The 20,377-nt window shown below is 43.0% G+C and overlaps 1 protein-coding gene and 1 long non-coding RNA gene across 2 annotated transcripts; one reads left to right on the forward strand and one right to left on the reverse strand.

Moving 5' to 3' along the window:
• Positions 1–1,474: 1,474 nt before the first annotated feature.
• On the reverse strand, positions 1,475–15,648 carry LOC121399292 (protein kinase C delta type-like). The gene is made up of 9 exons (XM_041579558.1): positions 14,532–15,648; positions 10,925–11,034; positions 9,850–10,017; positions 9,143–9,234; positions 6,785–6,847; positions 5,961–6,099; positions 4,844–5,035; positions 4,330–4,458; positions 1,475–2,111 (listed from the first exon to the last, which is right to left on the reverse strand). Exons 1-9 carry the CDS (start codon positions 14,599–14,601, stop codon positions 1,977–1,979), a joined length of 1,098 nt encoding a protein of 365 aa, XP_041435492.1. The 5' UTR covers positions 14,602–15,648; the 3' UTR covers positions 1,475–1,976.
• Positions 15,649–17,041: 1,393 nt separating this feature from the next.
• Positions 17,042–19,499, forward strand: LOC121399293. The gene is made up of 2 exons (XR_005964885.1): positions 17,042–17,417; positions 18,370–19,499. It is a non-coding gene; the product is annotated as an uncharacterized LOC121399293 (long non-coding RNA).
• Positions 19,500–20,377: the final 878 nt, after the last annotated feature.

Genomic DNA, 20,377 nt, shown 5'->3' on the forward strand with positions numbered 1-20,377 from the left:
GGCCCAAAAAGGAGAGGGCCGATGTTAGGGGCCAAAAGAAGGGAGGGCCGATGTTAGGGGCCTGAGGAGGAAGGGCCGATGTTAGGGGCCTGAAATTGAGAGGGCCAATGGTATGGGTCCAAAAAGGAGAGGGCCGATGTTAGGGGCCAAAAGAAGGGAGGGCCGATGTTAGGGGCCTGAGGAGGAAGGGCCGATGTTAGGGGCCTGAAATTGAGAGGGCCAATGGTATGGGCCCAAAAAGGAGAGGGCCGATGTTAGGGGCCAAAAGAAGGGAGGGCCGATGTTAGGGGCCTGAGGAGGAAGGGCCGATGTTAGGGGCCTGAGATTGAGAGGGCCAATGGTATGGGCCCAAAGAGGAGAGGGCCGATGTTAGGGGCCAAAAGAAGGGAGGGCCGATGTTAGGGGCCTGAGGAGGAAGGGCCGATGTTAGGGGCCTGAAGTTGAGAGGGCCAATGGTATGGGCCCAAAAAGGAGAGGGCCGATGTTAGGGGCCAAAAGAAGGGACGGCCGATGTTAGGGGCCTGAGGAGGAAGGGCCGATGTTAGGGGCCTGAGGTTGAGCGGGCCAATGGTATGGGCCCAAAGAGGAGAGGGCCGATGTTAGGGGCCAAAAGATGGGAGAGCCGATGTTAGGGGCCTGAGGAGGAAGAGCCGATATTAGGGGCCCGAAGGGGTGAGGGACAATTTTAGGCCTGAGGAAGAGAGGGCCAATAGTATGGACCCAAAGAGGAGAGGGCTGATGTTAGGGGCCAAAAGAAGGGAGGGCCGATGTTAGGGGCCTGAGGAGGAAGGGCCGATGTTAGGGGCCTGAAATTGAGAGGGCCAATGGTATGGGCCCAAAGAGGAGAGGGCCGATGTTAGGGGCCAAAAGAAGGGAGGGCCGATGTTAGGGGCCTGAGGAGGAAGGGCCGATGTTAGGGGCCTGAAGTTGAGAGGGCCAATGGTATGGGCCCAAAAAGGAGAGGGCCGATGTTAGGGGCCAAAAGAAGGGAGGGCCGATGTTAGGGGCCTGAGGAGGAAGGGCCGATGTTAGGGGCCTGAGGTTGAGAGGGCCAATGGTATGGGCCCAAAGAGGAGAGGGCCGATGTTAGGAGCCAAAAGAAGGGAGGGCCGATGTTAGGGGCCTGAGGAGGAAGGGCCGATGTTAGGGGCCTGAGGTTGAGAGGGCCAATGGTATGGGCCCAAAGAGGAGAGGGCCGATGTTAGGGGCCAAAAGAAGGGAGGGCCGATGTTAGGGGCCTGAGGAGGAAGGGCCGATGTAAGGGGCCTGAGGTTGAGCGGGCCAATGGTATGGGCCCAAAGAGGAGAGGGCCGATGTTAGGGGCCAAAAGATGGGAGGGCCGATGTTAGGAGCCTGAGGAGGAAGGGCCGATGTTAGGGGCCTGAAATTGAGAGGGCCAATGGTATGGGCCCAAAAAGGAGAGGGCCGATGTTAGGCGCCAAAAGAAGGGAGGGCCGATGTTAGGGGCCTGAGGAGGAAGGACCGATGTTAGGGGCCTGAGGTTGAGAGGGCCAATGGTATGGGCCCAAAAAGGAGAGGGCCGATGTTAGGGACCAAGAGAGGGGGGGGGCGATGGTAGGGGCCCAAGGTGGAGAGGGCCAATGGTATGGACCCAAAGAGGAGAGGGCCGATGTTAGGGGCCAAAAGAAGTGAGGGCTGATGTTAGGGGCCTGAGGAGGAAGGGCAGATGTTAGGGGCCTGAGGTTGAGAGGGCCAATGGCATGGGCCCAAAGAGGAGAGGGCCGATTTTAGGGGCCAAAAGAAGAGAGGGCCGATGTTAGGGACCTGAAGGGGAGAGGGCCGATGTTAGTGGCCTGAGGAAGAGAGGACCAATGGTAGGGGCCCATGGTGGAGAGGGCCATTGGAATGGGCTCAAAGAGGAGAGGGCCGATGGTAGGGGCTCGAGGAGGAGAGGGCCGATGTTAGTGGCTTGAGGAGATGAGGGCAGATGGTATGGATCCCTCTGTCTAGAGCAGTTACATTTCCCAACTGGGACTCAGGAAAGTAAGATCCTGAATCATTGTTGTGCCACCTGAAGCATTGATGCAGTCCATCTCTTCTAAGAATGATGGTGGCTCTTTACAGACTGCACTGAAATCCACAGCTGGTATCTGCGAGAAAGAACACACACATTCATTTGCTTTATCTCAATGTGATTGCGGTTTGTAGGGATTGGACTAATCAAAGGCAAAAATAGTAGCCCTGGGTACTCTGAGTTTTCAGAGGTTACCAGGTATGTTTTATGTATTGTAGAGTGCCTAAAAAGATATACTTAATTTAGCCATATATGGGCGGGAAAAAGCTGCTGACTCAATCCCTCCAGACTGAGTCTGCATCTTATTGGCTTGTGTATGGGACCCACTGATGGGCCTGCCCGACCAATATGTGGCAAGAATTGGGCAGATATAACTTAGGTTTAAAAAGCCGGTCAGATGAGGGCTGCATTGATGCACTGATGTTGTCTGACAGGCCTCCACAGACCCCAGTGTATGATATACAAGTTAACTGGAGACTCTTCTAGTATGTTCTTTGGTCTGCCACTCCTTATAACCTATGAAAATATCCCAAGAGTAAAGTGGTAGGGCACATTAATCATCCCACCCTAAGGGGCAGATTTACTAAGCTTGAGTGAAGAATTCGAATGAAAAAAATTTGAATTTCAAAGTATTTTTTTGGGTACTTCGACCATCGAATTGGTCAAATTCGATTGAATCGAATGATTCGAAGTAAAAATCATTAGACTATTCGACCATTCGATAATCGAAGTACTGTCTCTTTAAAAAATACTTCGACTTCATACTTCGCCACTTTAAACTGACCGAGGTGCAATGTTAGCCTATGGGGACCTTCCCCAGCACCTTTCTAAGTTTTTTTTGTTCGAATAAAAATCCTTCCATCGATCGATAGAAATTGTTCGAATCTTTCGATTCGAAAGAATCAATCGAACGATCAAACGATTTCTATTGGATTGATCAAAGCTTTTGCGGTAAATCCTTCAAATTCGATATTTGAATTCGAAGGATTTTTACTTCAAGGGTCGTATTTGAGGGTTTTTTAACCCTCGAAATTCGACCCTTGATAAATCTGCCCCTAAGTGTTCATTTACAATTCTCACTATACTGATGCATTATTAGAAACCCTTAATATCAGAGAGGGATCAGCTGGTTGATGAGTGTGGCCACTAAAGCAAATAAAGTTCTGTCTTGCATTAAAAAAGGGCATTAACTCAATGGATGAAAACATAATTATGTCTCTTTATAGGTCCCTGGTGAGGCCTCATCTGGAGTATGCAGTGCAGTTTTGGACTCCAGTCCTTAAGAGGGATATAAATGAGCTGGAGAGAGTGCAGAGACTAAGTGCAACTAAATTGATTGGAAATTGTTGGGATGGAAGACTTTATGAGGGGAGACTGTCACGGTTGGGGTTGTTTTCTCTGGAAAAAAGGCGCTTGCGAGGGGATATGATTACACTTTACAAGTACATTAGAGGACATTATAGACAAATAGCAGGGGACCTTTTTACCCATAAAGTGGATCACCGTACCAGAGGCCACCCCTTTAGACTAGAAGAAAAGAACTTTCATTTGAAGCAACGTAGGGGGTTCTTCACAGTCAGGACAGTGAGGTTGTGGAATGCACTGCCGGGTGATGTTGTGATGGCTGATTCTGTTAATGCCTTTATAAGTGACTTGGATGATTAGCATAATATCCAAGGCTTTTGTGATACTAAACTCTATACTTAGTGTATGAGTATATATAATTTATGTAAGTGTATGGAGGGGTCAGTGTGCGTGTGTATGGATGCTGGGTTTCATTTGGAGGGGTTGAACTTGATGGGCTTTGGTCTTTTTTCAACCCAATCTAACTATATGTAACTATGGAATGAGATGAATAGGTGCAAGAAAAATTAGAAGAAGAAGAAAGGTGGGGAGGGGTAAAGAAGAACAAAGCAGGCTAATAGTCAGTGGAAAGCATTTAAAGACATAAAAAACTACGTGAGGCTGGAGTACTGAAAGTGAGTTCAAGAGAGAAGAAAAAAATATATATGGAGAATATTACTAGAAAAATTGGTAGAGGTGAAAAAGAAAAGTGTTGGGGCATGCTGAAGTCAAATGAGGAGATCAGTAAGAAGAGTAAGAATGTGGGGATAAAGGCTGAGGAGATAATAAAGGTTAGTATAGAATAGAAAGGGAAGGAAGGAGAAAAAAATGGTGTCCTCTAAGAAGTTGGTCAGCACAAACCTAAGGTGACACTGAACTGCAAGTATAACTCGTTATTGCTAGTGACATGTATGCTGGGTAAAGCAGAGCTGTGCCAGGGATGTACTTACTGCTCTTGGCTGGAAAGGAGGTGGTATCTTCCTGCGCTCCAATGCATTCCAGTCAATTGATCTATAGAACTGGTGCTGCCTTATATCTCCTGTTGTGCCCAGGCGCTTGTCTGGATTCTTCTCTAGGAGCTAAAGAGAAACAATTATCACAGGGGTTCATGGCACAAATTATTTTATTCTGGCTGAATTCCCATAGGTACAGAGAATTCCGTCCCTGCTAAATTCCTCACTGACTATTTTAAAACTTTCTAAATCTCTAAATTTTTTTCATTTAAACTCATTTATCTGTTGTGTAACACGCAGATTCCCCACTATCAGCCATAACTCTTTCCTGAAACCTGTTTTTAAGCAACAGGAAAATAATTTTTCTCAAGGAGGCTTCATATTCCAAATAAAAAGATTGCTTAGGAATTGAGGAGAGCAAAAGTCATCTCGTCTTCTTGCAAATCAAATTTCTCCTCTTTTTATGAGACTGAGCTTTAGCTGTTAGCTCCCTGCTAGTGCCCATACCCACCTGCTGCAGAAGATTTTTCAGGTCTGGGTTGAGGTCCTCTGGGAAATCAGACTGCTTGTTGATCAGTGCATCCACCAGGTCATTCATAGCCAACCCTTCATTGAATGGGTTTCTTCTGGTGGCCATTTTGCACAGTATAATGGCAAATGCCCACCAATCCACCCCTGCGCCATATCCACTCCATGAGAGAATCTAGAAAAGCAAAGAATCACAATTAATAAAGGAAATGCTCAACTATACCAACTGTTTTTAGCATTGGGTGCAAGCTGCAAACATGTGACTCAAAAGTAATCACACTGCAGCACTCGGAATGTAGTGAAGGTGTTTATTTGTGCCAAAAAGCAGGCAATGTTTTAGACACTAGCCCTCATGCCTACAAAATTGTGTCATAAAATTCTCTTATTTGTGTGCCAATTTCCTTTATATTATAAGGGAAGGGGTGGACAAGCTCCACCTCCCAATATCTCATACAATGTCCATAATGCTGAGTGGAAAACAATCCACATCAATCTCTATAATAATAATAATGAATCCTTTTATAAATGGATGCTTAATGTAGGCTATATGTACAGTGATTTTTGGAAGGTGAAACTTGTCTCCCCTTAAACCGTAACAGGGACCTGAACTGGTGAGCATGTTGGTGGATAATCTTGCCTCACACCAGACAGAGCTTGTAAATAGACTCTTAGCTTCTAGCTATGCATTACAGAAAACAGCATTTCCTGTGTATTTACAAATGAACACATATTTCAGAAATTCACCGATGTTATAAAATAGCAATAATCAGCGTCGGACTGGGGAAGTGGTGGCCACCAGGGCTGCAACTCCAGGGTCCCCTCACCATGTCCCACTGGCCCAGTTCAACCCTGACAATATCGCTCAGTGCTTAAGTCAACTGCTCAGAGAAACCTTGGTTCAAGTCCCATATAAAATAGTTCTTCATATGCAATTAAATAGTTTCCTCCTTCCTCTCCCGATTTCTTTTCTTCTTCTTCTTTACTCTAATCTTTTAAAAAGTGTGCTTTTTATTGGTTTAAATAAGCACATAACACACACTATACTGAAGGCATAAAGGCAATTATTAATAAGTAAGTAGTAATAAAACTGAGTTTCTCACCTCTGGAGCCATGAAGGGCAAGGTTCCAACTATATTATATTTTTTGGTATCGCCAAACATCTCTTCTGCAACCAAGCCAAAATCTGCAATCCTGATGTGTCCTTCAGCGCTGATCAAAATATTGGCTGGTTTAAGGTCTCTGGAAGACAATGATTAAGAAAATGACTATGGTTAAACAGTATCATAGGAGTTTTGGAGAAAAAAAAGAGTCAGGATACAGGAGCATAGAGATAGGAGTTGCAACTGCTCTCTGAGTGTTCATGAAGTTTTTCATTCATCCAGGTCATGGTATATCTATAGAAGAAAATTGAAGAAGCTGCTTGGATGAGTTTTGAAGTGTCTTCAATGATTATTTAGCAAGTCTAGTTGCTCTAGATTTATTTCTACTAGATGCTGTCTGAGTGGAGTTTTGTTCTGTGGGTTCTTCCACCAGATAACAAAACAAAAACTGATGTGCAAAGGTGCCACTGAAAACCTCACATATACAGGTTTGGACTGGGCCAGCGAAACACCAGGTAAAAACCAGTTGGGCCCTGGCCCTTGTGGTCTCCACTGATCCAGGCCCCCACCAGTCTAGAGCTTGCGCTGCCCCGATCTCACCCCCCTCCTGCCACAGTATAGGTACGCAACTACAGGATAGGTAAGCACTGGGGCCAGAGGGGGGGCCTGTGGGGAGGGTTGTGGTAGAAGAAGGGGGCCTGGTGGGGGAGTGGGGGCCTCTGAGATGCCACATGTAGATGCAGAGAGATATGGCTGGGCAATAGTTGCAGTTATAGTGGATAAGAAGTGATAGATTAGGGTTGAGACTAAACAATATTACTTACCGGTGCACAATACCCAAAGAATGCAGATACTGGATGCCGACGATCATCTCTGCGGAGTAAAATCTTTAAAAAAAAGGAAGAAAGAAATAATAACAATTACATTTAGGGGATCATCTCTTTAGTTAGTAAACTCAAGTTATATCTTCTTTAATCTTTAAGGTTAATTGGATATGGATTGGCTTTTCTGATGGTGTATATTCACCAGTGGTGAAAAACTGATCTGTTGCTGTGTATAATTCTGAGCATGATTTCTATATAGGTGACTGTCTTCAGTGTGACCAAGTTATTTGTGTATTTATTCAACTGGCCCCTGCATTGCTCACATCTCATATTCAGGCTGTAAAAGTCCTGCATTGTTCACACTTGTAATCCTATGTATTTTTCCACACCTTTAAGAACCTGTATTGTTCACACCTGTAAGGACCTGCATTGTTGACACCTTCAAGACCTGCATATCTTGACAGCGCTATATAAATAAATGATGATGATGATGATGATGATCACACCTCAGGCTGTCTGTGCCCACATTGTTAACCTGTTCACATCTCAGACTGTAGGAGCAGCACTTTGTGTTGCTGTACATAAAACAATACATACTGTTCATCCTAGAGTGGTCCAGTTTCCCTGTCTGTCACCCTGCTCTACTTGTAACTGCTGTACTCTACATGTGTGCCCTACTATGCCTGCTCTACTCTGCCTGTGTTTGCCATACCCTGACATGCCTTATGCTTCCTGTGTGTTCTATACTCCACCTGTGTATGTCATATTTTGCATGTCCTATGCTTCCTTTTTTTGCCATATCCTGACTGTTTGTGCCATACTCTGATTGCCCCACTCTGACTGTGTGTGCCATATTCTGCCTGCCCTACACCACCTGTGAGAGGTGAACCTGGTGGGGATTTGTTAGCATCCTTGGTCCCCGAGGGTGCGCCCCAACTTGAGTACATGGCCTTTAGCCTGATACTAAGAGATAATGTGATAATTTGTAACTATGAGTAGAGCATTAGTTTCCATAATATTTAGGGGTTGTTTTCTGACTTTACCAGAAATTTGTAGAGAAGACACCCAGGCAATAAAATAAGTAAATATTTATTATGTCAAATAGATAAAGCCTTACGCATTTCATGTTACACACATAGTCATAGGCTATATGACACTGTGTGTAACACGAAACACATAAGGCTATATCTATTTGACATAATAAATATTTACTTATTTTATTGCCTGGTGGAAGATTGCCTTTTTTGAGTGTCTACTCTACAAATTTTTGGTTTGGACCGCTCCCCTCTCTAAAGGCTCAGGGCAGTGCACCTGGGCCTCTTCCATTACTTGGAGAATTACTATTTGATGTCAGAGTACCATTCTTTGTCTATCATTTTTCTGACTTTAGAGAGTAAGAGCCCTATTTGATTAATCCCACATGGAATCCAATAGTAAAAGATTATACTAGCCATTAGTATACAAATCTGGGTTTTCCCGAAAGGGAGCCAGAACGAGTAAGAAGTCTGAAGACCCAATTTAGCTTTGGCTTGCCTCTAGGTTTTCCAGGGTATATTAAGGAGGGGGTTGTTTTTGTATAGCATTTGTAAGGTTGTGTATCACTATACAGAGTAGAGCTGTTGGATTTATGTGTTTGATAAGTTCTGGGGGTATATTACATGAAATTTCCTCTGTGTCATCCTGCTACTAGTTCTGGGGGTATTATATTGGAATTCCTCTGTTTCATCCTGCTGTGGGTTATGGGGCTGTTATTCATGTATATACTGTATTCTTTAAAACGGGGAGTGGTTCATGGGGCGGTTGCTGCGGTTCTCCTCCCTGTCCCCAAAATCTGGTCACCTTAAGGTAGGATGAGTTATTGTTGTCTTACTAATTTGTATAGTTTCATATCTGGTAAATTTATACCACCATTGGCTCTGAGTTGACACCTTTTGCAAGCCAATTAATTGCCCGTCTTCTTCCATTCCAAATAAAGGAGCTAAATTCTGTCCTTATCCATTTTTAACTTTGGGTCTTATGAATAGTGGTGGGACATGCAGGGGGGTCTAACAGTTCTGGACAGAGAGTCATTTTAAGGAGTTCTGTTCTGCAAAAGATTTAGGCCAATGAGAGTTAAAATGTTTTGTGGATTAGAATTAATGTATTGTAGATACAGCTCAAATTGTTGGTCAAAACGTCTTTTAGATGTCTTGTATTAATACTATACTGTTAAAGTATTATATTAAGATAGTATACTAGTGACATCTAAGCAGATCATTATAGCAGAATTCATTTGCTGTGTTGCAAATTGAAGTGACAGCTATAGCTATTCATATTGTAGGACATTTTTGTATTGTTTTTTCACAGTTAGTTGCTTACCTTACGCTATCCATCTTCAGTTGACCTTCCTCATTCATTAGCTGTTGCAGGTCTCCTCCTCTTATCCACTCCATTACAAGAAAAGCGTGCAGCTGGTTACAGAGATAAATGAGAAGAGAGTGAAACTCTGGACATTCCAGGACAGAACTGAGAACAATGCAGGATAAGGTACAATAGTATTCATTTTTAGGTTAATGGCAAAAAGGTAATATTTTCTGCTGGCTATTATATGCTAAAAAGCTCATCCACTGCCTTCTGCTTCCTGAATGTGTGTGCATTGACAGACACAGGATCAGCCCATCAGGGCATAAATACCTGCATCTTTGTTATAAAATCTGCTGTGGGTGTGCTCTGATTGGCTGATCCTGTACCAAACAAACTATTTATCATTAACCTAAGAGCAGAACCAAATACAGGGATAACAAACATTTATAACACTCCAGAAAAAACTCAGTACCAGTTTGCAGAATCAGGGAGTGTAAACATCAATTTAGATGGTGTATGTGAATGTGCATATGGAAATGCAGGTATGTGTGTGTAGCTGTGAATGCAATCAGTAAAGGAACATGGAGAATAATCAGGCTGAGCAACTTGCATGATGTATTGGCCAAAGGAGCTGCTGCACCCATGTGGGCTAATGCGGAACAATAAAATATTAATCCTGCTTTATGAGGGGTTAATAACAATGCAGAGACTCTGTATTTTACCTTTGATTGGAATGCTGCATATCCGCGGCAGAGGAAGGGACAACCTTTCACGATCTTTAGGGTCCGTGCCTCTGCCAAGATCTTCTTAATATGCGATTCCTTTTCTTTCTTCTGAATAACTTTGACTGCCACTTGCTCTCTGTGGTTCTTCAATGTCGCCAGCATAACCTGAGAATGCCAAATCAAACAATAATAGTTTCTGTTAAATATTCAATGACCAAATAATTCTCATACAGCTACAAGTTCATTAAAGATTTCAATGAATGTAATGTTATTGTCATTCAATTCGTTTTGGTCTGTTTCTTATAATTTGTTCCTCTCCTTTCACTGACTATGCACACCATAGTGTGTATTTGTTCACCTTTAGCAAAGACTCCAATTCCCACAATGCCTTGCAATTTCTATGATCAGCAGATAGAAGGAGAGTAATAGAGGCGTGCGAGATCCTGTGTGAATTGTATTCTCAGCTGGGAAAAAAAGTAGTTCTTATACATTGTTTCAGAGCCATAACTGCTGGGTGTGGGCGGCTGCTCTGCCTGAACCCAGGCCCCCGTGATCATAGTTACATTAATGCATTGTTTCTATAGTTTAATTGCAATTTTCCTTGATGGAGGAGAAGAGTTGTCAACGTGATAAAGTATGAATTGTAATGTTACCAGGGTCAGACTGGCTGCTGGAGCATCAGTAGAAAACCTGGTGGGCCTCTGTCCTGTTGGGCCCCACTAGTTGGAGTGATGGGCCCTTAGCTGGAGGGAAAAGGGGGCAGTATGCATGAGATGGCTGGAACAGTAGGCACTTCCCTCGATTTTTCTGACGGAGCCCCGTCTCCCCCACTGAATGTTTTTCCAAAGCAGTGACACTATGGTTGCCACCTTTTCTGGAAAAAAACTACCGGCCTTCCTATAGTTTTGCCATTGTTTCCTTTTAATAACATTGGCATCAAGCATCATTTTTACCGGCCAGGCCGGTAAAATACCAGCCAGGTGGCAAGCCTAAGTGACACACAGCACTACCAGTAACCTTGCCTTTGCTAAACACACCTAAAAATGTCAGTAGTGGGGAGTCAATCACTCACCTTGCCAAAGTTTCCTTTTCCGAGTTCCATGTGAAACTGATAGTTTCTGAGTTTTTTAGGATTGGGCCTTTTAGCTGGAATACAAGGAATCTTCACTCCACTTCTTCCTTCTGGGGGGAAAAGAGAAGATGGTTAATAATTCATATTGCTGATATATTCTGGAAGACACCTCTCGGTGGTTATTGTATATGCTATTTTTCTATTTATCAGTCTATTATTTATGATTGTTATGAATATTTTTGGGAAGCAAGAATCCAATCTTTTGACCTGGTATATGCAATAAGAAGATCTCTGTTCCTAGTATAGAGGTTACATCATGTGATCTTAAACTTTCAGCTGGTTGCATTCTTCTTAAGAGACTTGAAATTATAGCTAATATGGCTGCACTTATTGGATGTAATTTAAATGCAATTGTTGCAGCCCTCCCACTTTTATTTTTATTATTTATAATTTTTTTTAAATAATTTGTTGACCTCTTCTTGGGAAGAACTATGGCAATAATCCACTCTTGCCTTTTGCTATATTACTGATACTTTTGATTTGCAGAAAAATTAACATACAGTAGAGATCAATTCAACAGTAGTATAATTTAACAGTCGTTGGCCCCATAGTCATTGAAATTGTGACCCGTCACCATAAGTTGCCTCTGCCTGATTTTAGCTTATTTTATTTTTCTAATTTCTCCTAGCCAATCCAGTTAATAATAAAATGCTGGATCTTTCTCTTCACCGGAGTTTGTATGTTACAGTAATTTTATATTCTTTTTGTTTTATTTTTTTAATTTTTCTGTAATGTGGACATATATTTGTTGACATGTATATTCTGAAGGACTGTATGTGCATGAACATATGTTTGCAAGTCAACTTGTAATAGTTGAAATTTCAATAAAGACTATTGAAAAAAAATAAATAAATAATAAAATGCTATCCACAGACTGCTATTTACCTTTAAATACTGGGGTTAAAATGCCTTATCTTATCTACTAGCTGTGGGCCTGTGCCCTGGTTGTGGTGCATTGGTTTTATAATCTGACAAAGCAGCTAACCAATAGGAGGGAGATGAGTGTGGTGCCATAAGTTTAAATTTCCCACCTTGGGTCTCTCTCTGCATATAATGAGTTAAGATGCCAGTATCCTTAGTTTCTCAGTATATGTTATCTGCTTGATGTTTCTGTATCCACCAACCATAACTGTATAGGAGTCACTAGTTTGCTTACAAACACAATTCACATTATATACCTCATAATGTGCTTGGGATATGGTTACTTACTGGGGCTCATTTACCAAAACTGAGCAAATTAGCACCTGTGCAGTATGCCGTGGCAAACAAATTGTTGCTGTTATTGTTCCACCTTTAGCTGTCTTAACAATAGCTAATTACTAACTGGTTGCTATGGAATACTGCACAGGAGCAAATATGCCCAGTAATGGTAAATGAGGCTTATGATATTGGTACCAACTATCTCTTCCTGTATAATGTGATTGAGTGTCAGTGTCCACTCCCTCTAACTGTATATAATGCACTTAGGGTGTGTATACATATACATTGATTTCTACATATCTATACCTGTGTCAAAGTATCATATATGTTATTCAGAGAGAAAAAAAATAGGAGGACAAAGGGGGAACAAAATAGGATAGAAAAAACAGAAATCCAAATGACTGTTTCAGCCGTAGTGACCATAGACCATCATTATGTTCAGAGAATAGTTCCAAAGGGGACCAGATATCTATAAATGTATGTATTCTATATTGCATTTAAGCCATAGCATACTCAATTTGTTTGTTGCTATTTACAATGGGTACCAGTTCTGATTTTCAGCGGCAATAGACATACAAGCTGCTATGAGCTTTGTGTGGATCTGCTTCAAGAATTGTTGGTAGGGTTTGCCTAATAATAATGTAGGGAAGTAGTGCAGAATCCTGCGCTTACAACCCTACAACAGGAAGGCCTGGCAAAGAAAGCCAAAAGGTGTACAGAGAAAGAGATCAGCGACATGTGGGCCCAGAGAGCTGGAAGACCCCACCAAAATCAATCATATGGATCAGGCTGTTAAAGGGAAGCCAGATACTGTCAGATTGCAATAGTCAGTGCCATAAGATACAGAGAGAGGGAAAACAAATACCACATGTGCTGCAATATGTTGGTTTTTATGGGGGAAAAATAAAGATAGATCTTGGTGTTCCAGCACACAGACAGTTAACTGTGCAGAAATGAATCTTGAAATTTCTAACACACTTATAGTTAAGAAAAAAAAAAGAGTGCAACACCGACAGAAGGGATATCGATAGGGTTACAAAAAGAAAGTATGTCTTTAAAAATATGGTTATCTTAAAAACAGACCCTACCTAGTTGTTAGTTGTATTGGATACTGTTAAACTATTGATACATATTTTATATACTTTATATACTCATTAAACAGGATATTTGCATTATGATACATATATATATATATATATATATATATATATATATATATATATATATATATATATACTGTATATATCAGACTTGTGACTTTGTATTTAAGGATTAGTTTGTGTTAAAATCTCTTATTGGCTCATTTCCTTTTAAATACTGTAGATCTGTATACCCTGTAACTAGATATTCTGGTTTATCTAAAACATGATGTATGATAGAGCATAAAAAGGACATTATCTCATCCCAGAAGGGTTGTATTAGGTAGAACTGCCACGAAGGACGATTCAGGTTCCCTAACCCTAACTTTGACCTTATACTATGAACCTTATATACAATATTTACGGAAATAGGATTATTAGGCATTGTAGATGGCTGCTGCCCTATTAGGACGCTGGGATATAAAGTTTATTGCCTGCTATGCTAGGGTCTTTAGCCTGAGCCCACCATTCAGTGCTTTGTTACCCTTGGGGTGGGCTAATCCACAGTTTGAGAGCTACTGCCTTATTTGTGCCTTATGCAGTCTACAAGGGTTATATTACCAATCAGCAATGAAATCGTTTAGGTAAGGGTTAGTTACAGAATACATTCAACAATAACTTGAAGGGGAAATTTAATATAAGCTTCAGCATACTGAAATATACTCAATTACACTCAATTAAAATTCTGTATCGTTTCTGAAATAATCAAGTTTATCCTCACTATTCCTCTCTCTGCATCTGTTTCTCTTCATTCTCTCTTCATGCAGCAGTTGTGTGTCAAATATTCATTGACAGATATAATTTATCTTATAGCGGGGCTTCATTTCCTAGCAGATGTATTAGAGCTCACTCAAATAACTGACAAAATAACTGCCTTTTGCACAAATCCTGCATGTATAGAGACATGATGTCTGGTGATTTAATAGAGTGAGCTCTAATACATCTTCTAGGCAAAAGGAGCCCCCCATAAGATATATTGGATGTAAATGTCAATGATTATCTGACACCCAACTCCTGAACCAAGAAAGAATGAAGAGAAACAGATGCTGAGAGAGGAATAGTGAAGATAAACTTGACCATTTCAGACACAAGACATAATTTGTTATTGATTTTATTTAGAAAGTTTCTTATTTCAGTATGCTGAAGCTAATATTAAATGTAAATGTTTGCAATAGTTCCCCTTTAATGTCAAGACTGGTTCTCTTTACCTTTTGCAGGTTCTTCTGGCTCTCTGTTTATCTTCTTGTCCGTCTTCATCTTCTCCTCCCTGATGGTCATTCTCTTCCTTTTTGGTACCTGTCCCCTGTCATCATCAGTCTTTCTTTTCTGTTGACGGGCTACAGATATATGAAAATATTAGTGTAACAGGCCAGTCAATCAAGTGTTATACATTGGCTCCCAAATTGTGGGGTAGAGGTCTGGATGAAAGGGCTGAAATCTATTTGCTGCTATTGACAATATTACAGGTCATTTTTTTATCACCTATGTTAGTAAACCAGCCTCAAAGTACCTTTCACAAGTAATTATGAGAGTATAAAAAGGCAATCATCATAAATCTCCCCCACAACTAACCCCCAGGCTGAAGTCAACTGACAAACTAGCAGGGAGCAGGGAACCATCCTGGGGGGAATGAGTTACAGAATAAATTTTATAGTCAAATTTATGTTCAATCAAATCCTAATTACCTTCTGCTGGTTCTCTCTGTCTTCTCTTGCTCTTCTGCACCTCTTGCTTTTCTTGGTGCAAGCTTTTCTCCTCCATGTTGGCTTCTGTTCGCCTGATTTTTTTAGGTGCCCATTCTTTCTTCTCCTTGATAATTCTTTTCCGCGTGGGTCCACGGGATGCTGGACTTTTTTGGGATCTATCCATAACTAGTGGATTCACCCTAAAATCTATTAAAATATTTAAAAATCGCTTCTCACTAGGGAGACGCTACGAAAGCACTACTGCAAGCTAAGACAGCTCTAAGTAGAGTAACTGCTCTTGAGCCAACGGCCGTTGAGCAACTGAAATTTGCCCGTGTGCACACTGCTGTGAATGACAACAGTTTAAAGAGATACTTTTATTGCATTGCTTCCAATTTTTAATTCTTATCACTTCTTCGCCATTTTTATTTCCTTCAATTTAGCTACAGAAATAAACAGTTAGTAAAATATGTAGGCTAGATTGGATCAGCGACTTTTTTGTGACTCTGATCTCTTCAAACAACTCTACAGCTCTCTGCAAATTCTAATGTACATACGGTAGAAGTAGCCCCTATTGCCCTTTGCTTCTGTATAAGTTCTGTCCCTGTGTTCCTGCTTCAATTACATGCACAACTCCCTGCACCCTTTATTGTCACTTCCAGTGGAAGCTTTGTGAATCTTTTGTTTTTTACCTATTTCACTGCCCATGGCATCCTTCTGTATAACTGGCCACTGCTTCCATACCATGTATTACAACGTTGTATAACACATACTATACGTTGTGTTATAAATGGCATGTCATACTGTATTTCAGAACATTAGCAGTGCCATAGACACAGGGGAGGATTTACATAGCAAGCACCCCTAGGCTTGCTGTCATTTGTCACCCCCATTCCCTCCCCTTTATTCACACAAATTTTCAGAGCAATGTGTCTAAAAAACAATTTTATCTCCAGCGCATCCCCAGTGTTTTTGAACCAATGTGTATGTGGTTGGGCAGCATGCCGCCCCCAAAAATCCTGCTGCTTAAGGCCTGGGTGGCCTTTCACATAGACACCAGGGGGTATATTTATCAAAGAGTGAAGTTAATAGTGAAGTTCCGCCACTAGAGTGAAATTCCGCAGCTCTCAATTCATTTCTATGGGATTATTATAGGCGTATTTATCAAAGGGTTAACTTTCACTTCACCCATTGATAAATACGACTTTCAAAATCCCATAGAAATGAATTGAGAGCTGCGGAATTTCACTCTAGTGGTGGAACTTCACTCTTTGATAAATTTACCCCAATGTTTCAACATCAAAAAGCCCATTCATGTAAATTCAAACAAAATGGTCTTACTTCGTTTGGCAGAACCACCTGCTTGTAAACCTCAGCTCATTTTATTTGTACATTTTGGGGGTTATTTATCAAAATCGGAAATGTTCTAGATATTTTCTGGAGACCACCTGACCAAATCCGCACAGAATTTTCCCCCATTTATCAATAAATTTTCACGAAAATTTATTGTGCGGGAAAAGACTCAATAAAAACGTGAAAAAAAATTTTCAGGATTTTTTGCCGTAAACTGTAACTTTTTCAGAATTGGCTGCTGAAATCTAAAACTTTTTTAGATTATTGCCTGTAAACCACCAAAACTTCGGATTATTGAATGGAACAAGTTATCTTCCAATTGTAAAAGGGACATCTGCCATTGACTTCTACATGAACTCAACATGTCTGAGTACTTTTTTATTCAGACTTTTAACACCATCGGGGTTTAATAAATCACAAAATATGTAGGTTGTTTTCCCTATGAAAAAATTATGTTTTCCCCTTTAAAAGTCCAAATGGAAAAAAATCAGACTTTAATAATCATCTGTGTTGGACTGGGATGCCAGGGGCCCACCAGAAAACCATAGACCACGGGCCAATTATCTAAACTATTTTCTCTAGGTCTGCTTGGGGGACACAGGGACAGTGGGGTATAGCTGGAACCACTAGGAGGCAGGACACAATAAAAAAATAGAAACTTGACCCCTCCTCCTCCTGCTATACCCCTCCTCTGTAGGCAGAGACACTCAGTTTCGTTGTGTCCTCAGGAGGTTAGGACCGTCTCCTGCATTCAGGAGTATTTTACTATTTATTTTGCTCTTTTATTTTTATTTCATTACAATTCTTCACATGATATGGAGCTGGACAGCTACACTGAGTAGTCTGATCCATTACTTGAGGATGTCACCGGGGTCTCTTGTGCTGTGCACTGACCATCCAGCATTGATTCCCTCCCTCTGACATACAGAGAGAGGATGCGCTGGCCGGGACACTGGGCTGAGGTATAGCCAGGTTCATCCTGTTGCTCAATCCTCCTTATATGCCCCAAGGATCCCTACACTACAGTCTGGGAACTCCTGCCGTGGCTCATTTAAGGTAAGCATATATCCTTAATAGCAGCCTATTCACTCTCTGAGTCCCCTCCCCCCTGCACAATCCATCTGCCTTGCACAGCAGTATAGGAGACTTTGTTGCAACCTGCAGGTCACTAGTTCAGACCCAGGCAGTATGTTAATCAGCCTCCAGCAAACACACAGGCACTTGATAAAGGGCTTCTGGCCTGAAACATGTTGTGTGCAATAAAGAGCACCTAGCAGCAAGGTCTGCCTTTTCACTTGCTTTCTCTCAGTTCTCTAGCTAATTAGTTAATTTCCTACACCTGGAGCGGGTGTGGCTTACTGAGATTGAGAGCACAGCTGCCAAATCATCTCTACAAATTGTCCAGAATGGGAATGGCGCTTATGTTTCCTACTGTCCTCACTGTCAGCAGCACAAGTGAGTTATTGTGGGCTTAGCACCAGTTGCGCCTCACTATTGCCCTTCACCAGGGCTGTCTTTCACTCTACCTGGGGAGGCAACGGCTGGGGCAGATTTTGCACTTACTGTACATGCACCCTGTGCGCAACCCAAAAAGTGCACGCCAGTGCCTTATGCACCATTTTTCTAAGGCGTGCGTCTGCACCATATGTCACTGCTAGGGGAGGGGCTATTCTTCACACTCTCCATTGTGCGCCCAGGCAGCCACTTCCCATTGATTCTGGAGGAGGTTCCATTACTAGCAGACTCGCCACACTGGGCAGAACTCTTCCCCAGCTTCTCTGCAGCGCAGCCCCCCCCCCTGTTTTTTCTAAGAACACAACAGGGCAGTACTTCTGACACTGTGGGGTTTTTAGCTATTGCCACAGGGCAGCAGGCTTTGTAATTACTGCCTTATCAGCCTTTACTCCCCTCCAAGGCTTTACTCCCAGCAGTACCATGGGGAGGCATTTTCAGTTTTATATATATAACCTACATTATATATATTGTTAACTTAATTCCTCTCTTACAGGAACAGCTTGTGTACACCATGTCTGAAGGTACAGGTGATAACCTTTTTTCCAGGCCAGCAACTACTTCATCGGTTAAGTATTTAGCTTGTGCCAAATGCCGCATCTGGTCACAAGGACCCTCTGTGTTCCACGTGCAAGCCACCTGATGCAGTTTCGGAAATGTCAGAACTCCGTCCTCAGGTAAGCCAAGCCTCCCATGGGGACCCATCAGGCCAGCCCCGGGACTCCACCCCCCTGGACCCCCAGCCTCCCCCAGAATGGGCATCTAAGCTTGCCGCCGGCATTCCTAAATTGGTGGAGTCCCGTGGCTAGATAAGCTTCGGCCTAAGCCTCCAAAATGTAGAGCCCCCTCTCCTTCCGAGGATGAGTGTGAGGCGGAGTCCATCATTACTTCATCCCTGCCACCTGACTCCGAGGAGGATCCGGCTCTGTCTGATGGTGAACTATCTCACAGTTCCGACCCAGAGTAAGGGGAATCCCCCCAAACTGTCCTCCGAGGCTATTGATTCCCTCATTTCAGTATTAGAGACCCTTCACTTAAAGGAGCCTGAACCTAGTTGCAGTACCTCCTTGTTTAAGTGCCGCAGCAGGTCCTCACCTTCCTTTCCTCTCTCATGCTCAACTCGAGCAAATTATACAACAGGAATGGTTCAAGCCAGAGGGATGTTTCCAGGCTAACCGCCGTTTTTCTCAAACTATATCCTTTTCCACAGGAACTAACGGAAAAGTGGACCTCCCCACCTTCAGTGGACGCGCCTGTCTCTCGACTATCTAAGGACACTGCTTTACCAGTTCCTGATGCAGCCTCCTTCAAGGACTCCATGGACAAGAAGCTTGAGGGCATTCTAAGTTCCCTCTTCTCTGCTTCAGGTACCTCCCTTCGGCCTGTTCTAGACTCGGCTTGGGTAAGTAGAGCCGTCCAAACTTGGTCGGACGCCTTATGCCGAGCGATTGCCACAAGGGTCCCCCGTGAAGAACTCGCTCATTTGGCCTCGCAAATCAAGGAGGCTGACTACCTATGTGAAGCCTCCCTCGATGTGCTACAGGTGATTAGCAGAACTTCAGCCGACTTGACTTGTCGGTATCGGTTCGCAGATCTCTCTGGATGAAACTGCGGACTTGTCTTCAAGAACATCTCTCACGACACTCCACCACCTGCAGAGGACGCTTCAGTGGAATGTCCAGGCCATCCTGGCAGTCCCGCAAGTCCACGTCTGCATTACTCACCCCTACTTCCCTTCAGCGACTCAGCCGTAGGGGGGGGGAGACTTTGCAGGTTTGCCGACTCCTGGAAGAATCTGACTCAAGACGCCTGGGTACACAAGGTCGTGAGTCCAGGGCTACCACCTAGAATTCGCTTCTCTCCCGCCCCGCCGGTTCTTCATGTCCAGATATCCTCAGGGGCATCAAAAGGCTCAGGCGCTGCACGACGCGATCGGCAAGCTTATCCGTTCAGAGGTCATCATCCCTTTTCCGACTGAGGAGAGATTCCGAGGCTATTACTCAAACTTGTTTGTAGTTCCCAAGAAGGATGGATCTGTTCGGCCAATACTGGACCTCAAGGAACTCCATACTTTCATTTGACCGCGAAGGTTCAAGTTGGAATTCCTCAGGTCTGTCATCGCGGCCCCAATTTTCTGTCCCCATCAGAGATTCTTGCGATTTGCCTTCCAAAATCGCCACCTCCAACTCACAGACCTTCCCCTTGGCCTGAACTCGGCCCCTCGTGTCTTACCAAGATCATGTCGGTGGCCACTGCTCTAATCCGCACCAGGGGGATCTCCATAACTCCTTATCTGGACGATCTCCTGATCAAGGCACCTTAATTTGCAGTGGCCCAGCAGGCGTTGCACTTTACCATGGTTCGATTACAGGAGTTTGGTTGGTTCATCAACCTGGACAAGTCCTCGTTAACCCCAAGCCAATCCATGGTCTTCCTCTGGATGCAGTTCAACACCCAGACACAAACTCTCCCAGTGACAAGGTCCAGCATTTGCGGACCCTCGT

This window comes from Xenopus laevis, chromosome 1S (assembly GCF_017654675.1).
Source record: "Xenopus laevis strain J_2021 chromosome 1S, Xenopus_laevis_v10.1, whole genome shotgun sequence".
Taxonomy (NCBI): Eukaryota; Metazoa; Chordata; class Amphibia; order Anura; family Pipidae; genus Xenopus; species Xenopus laevis.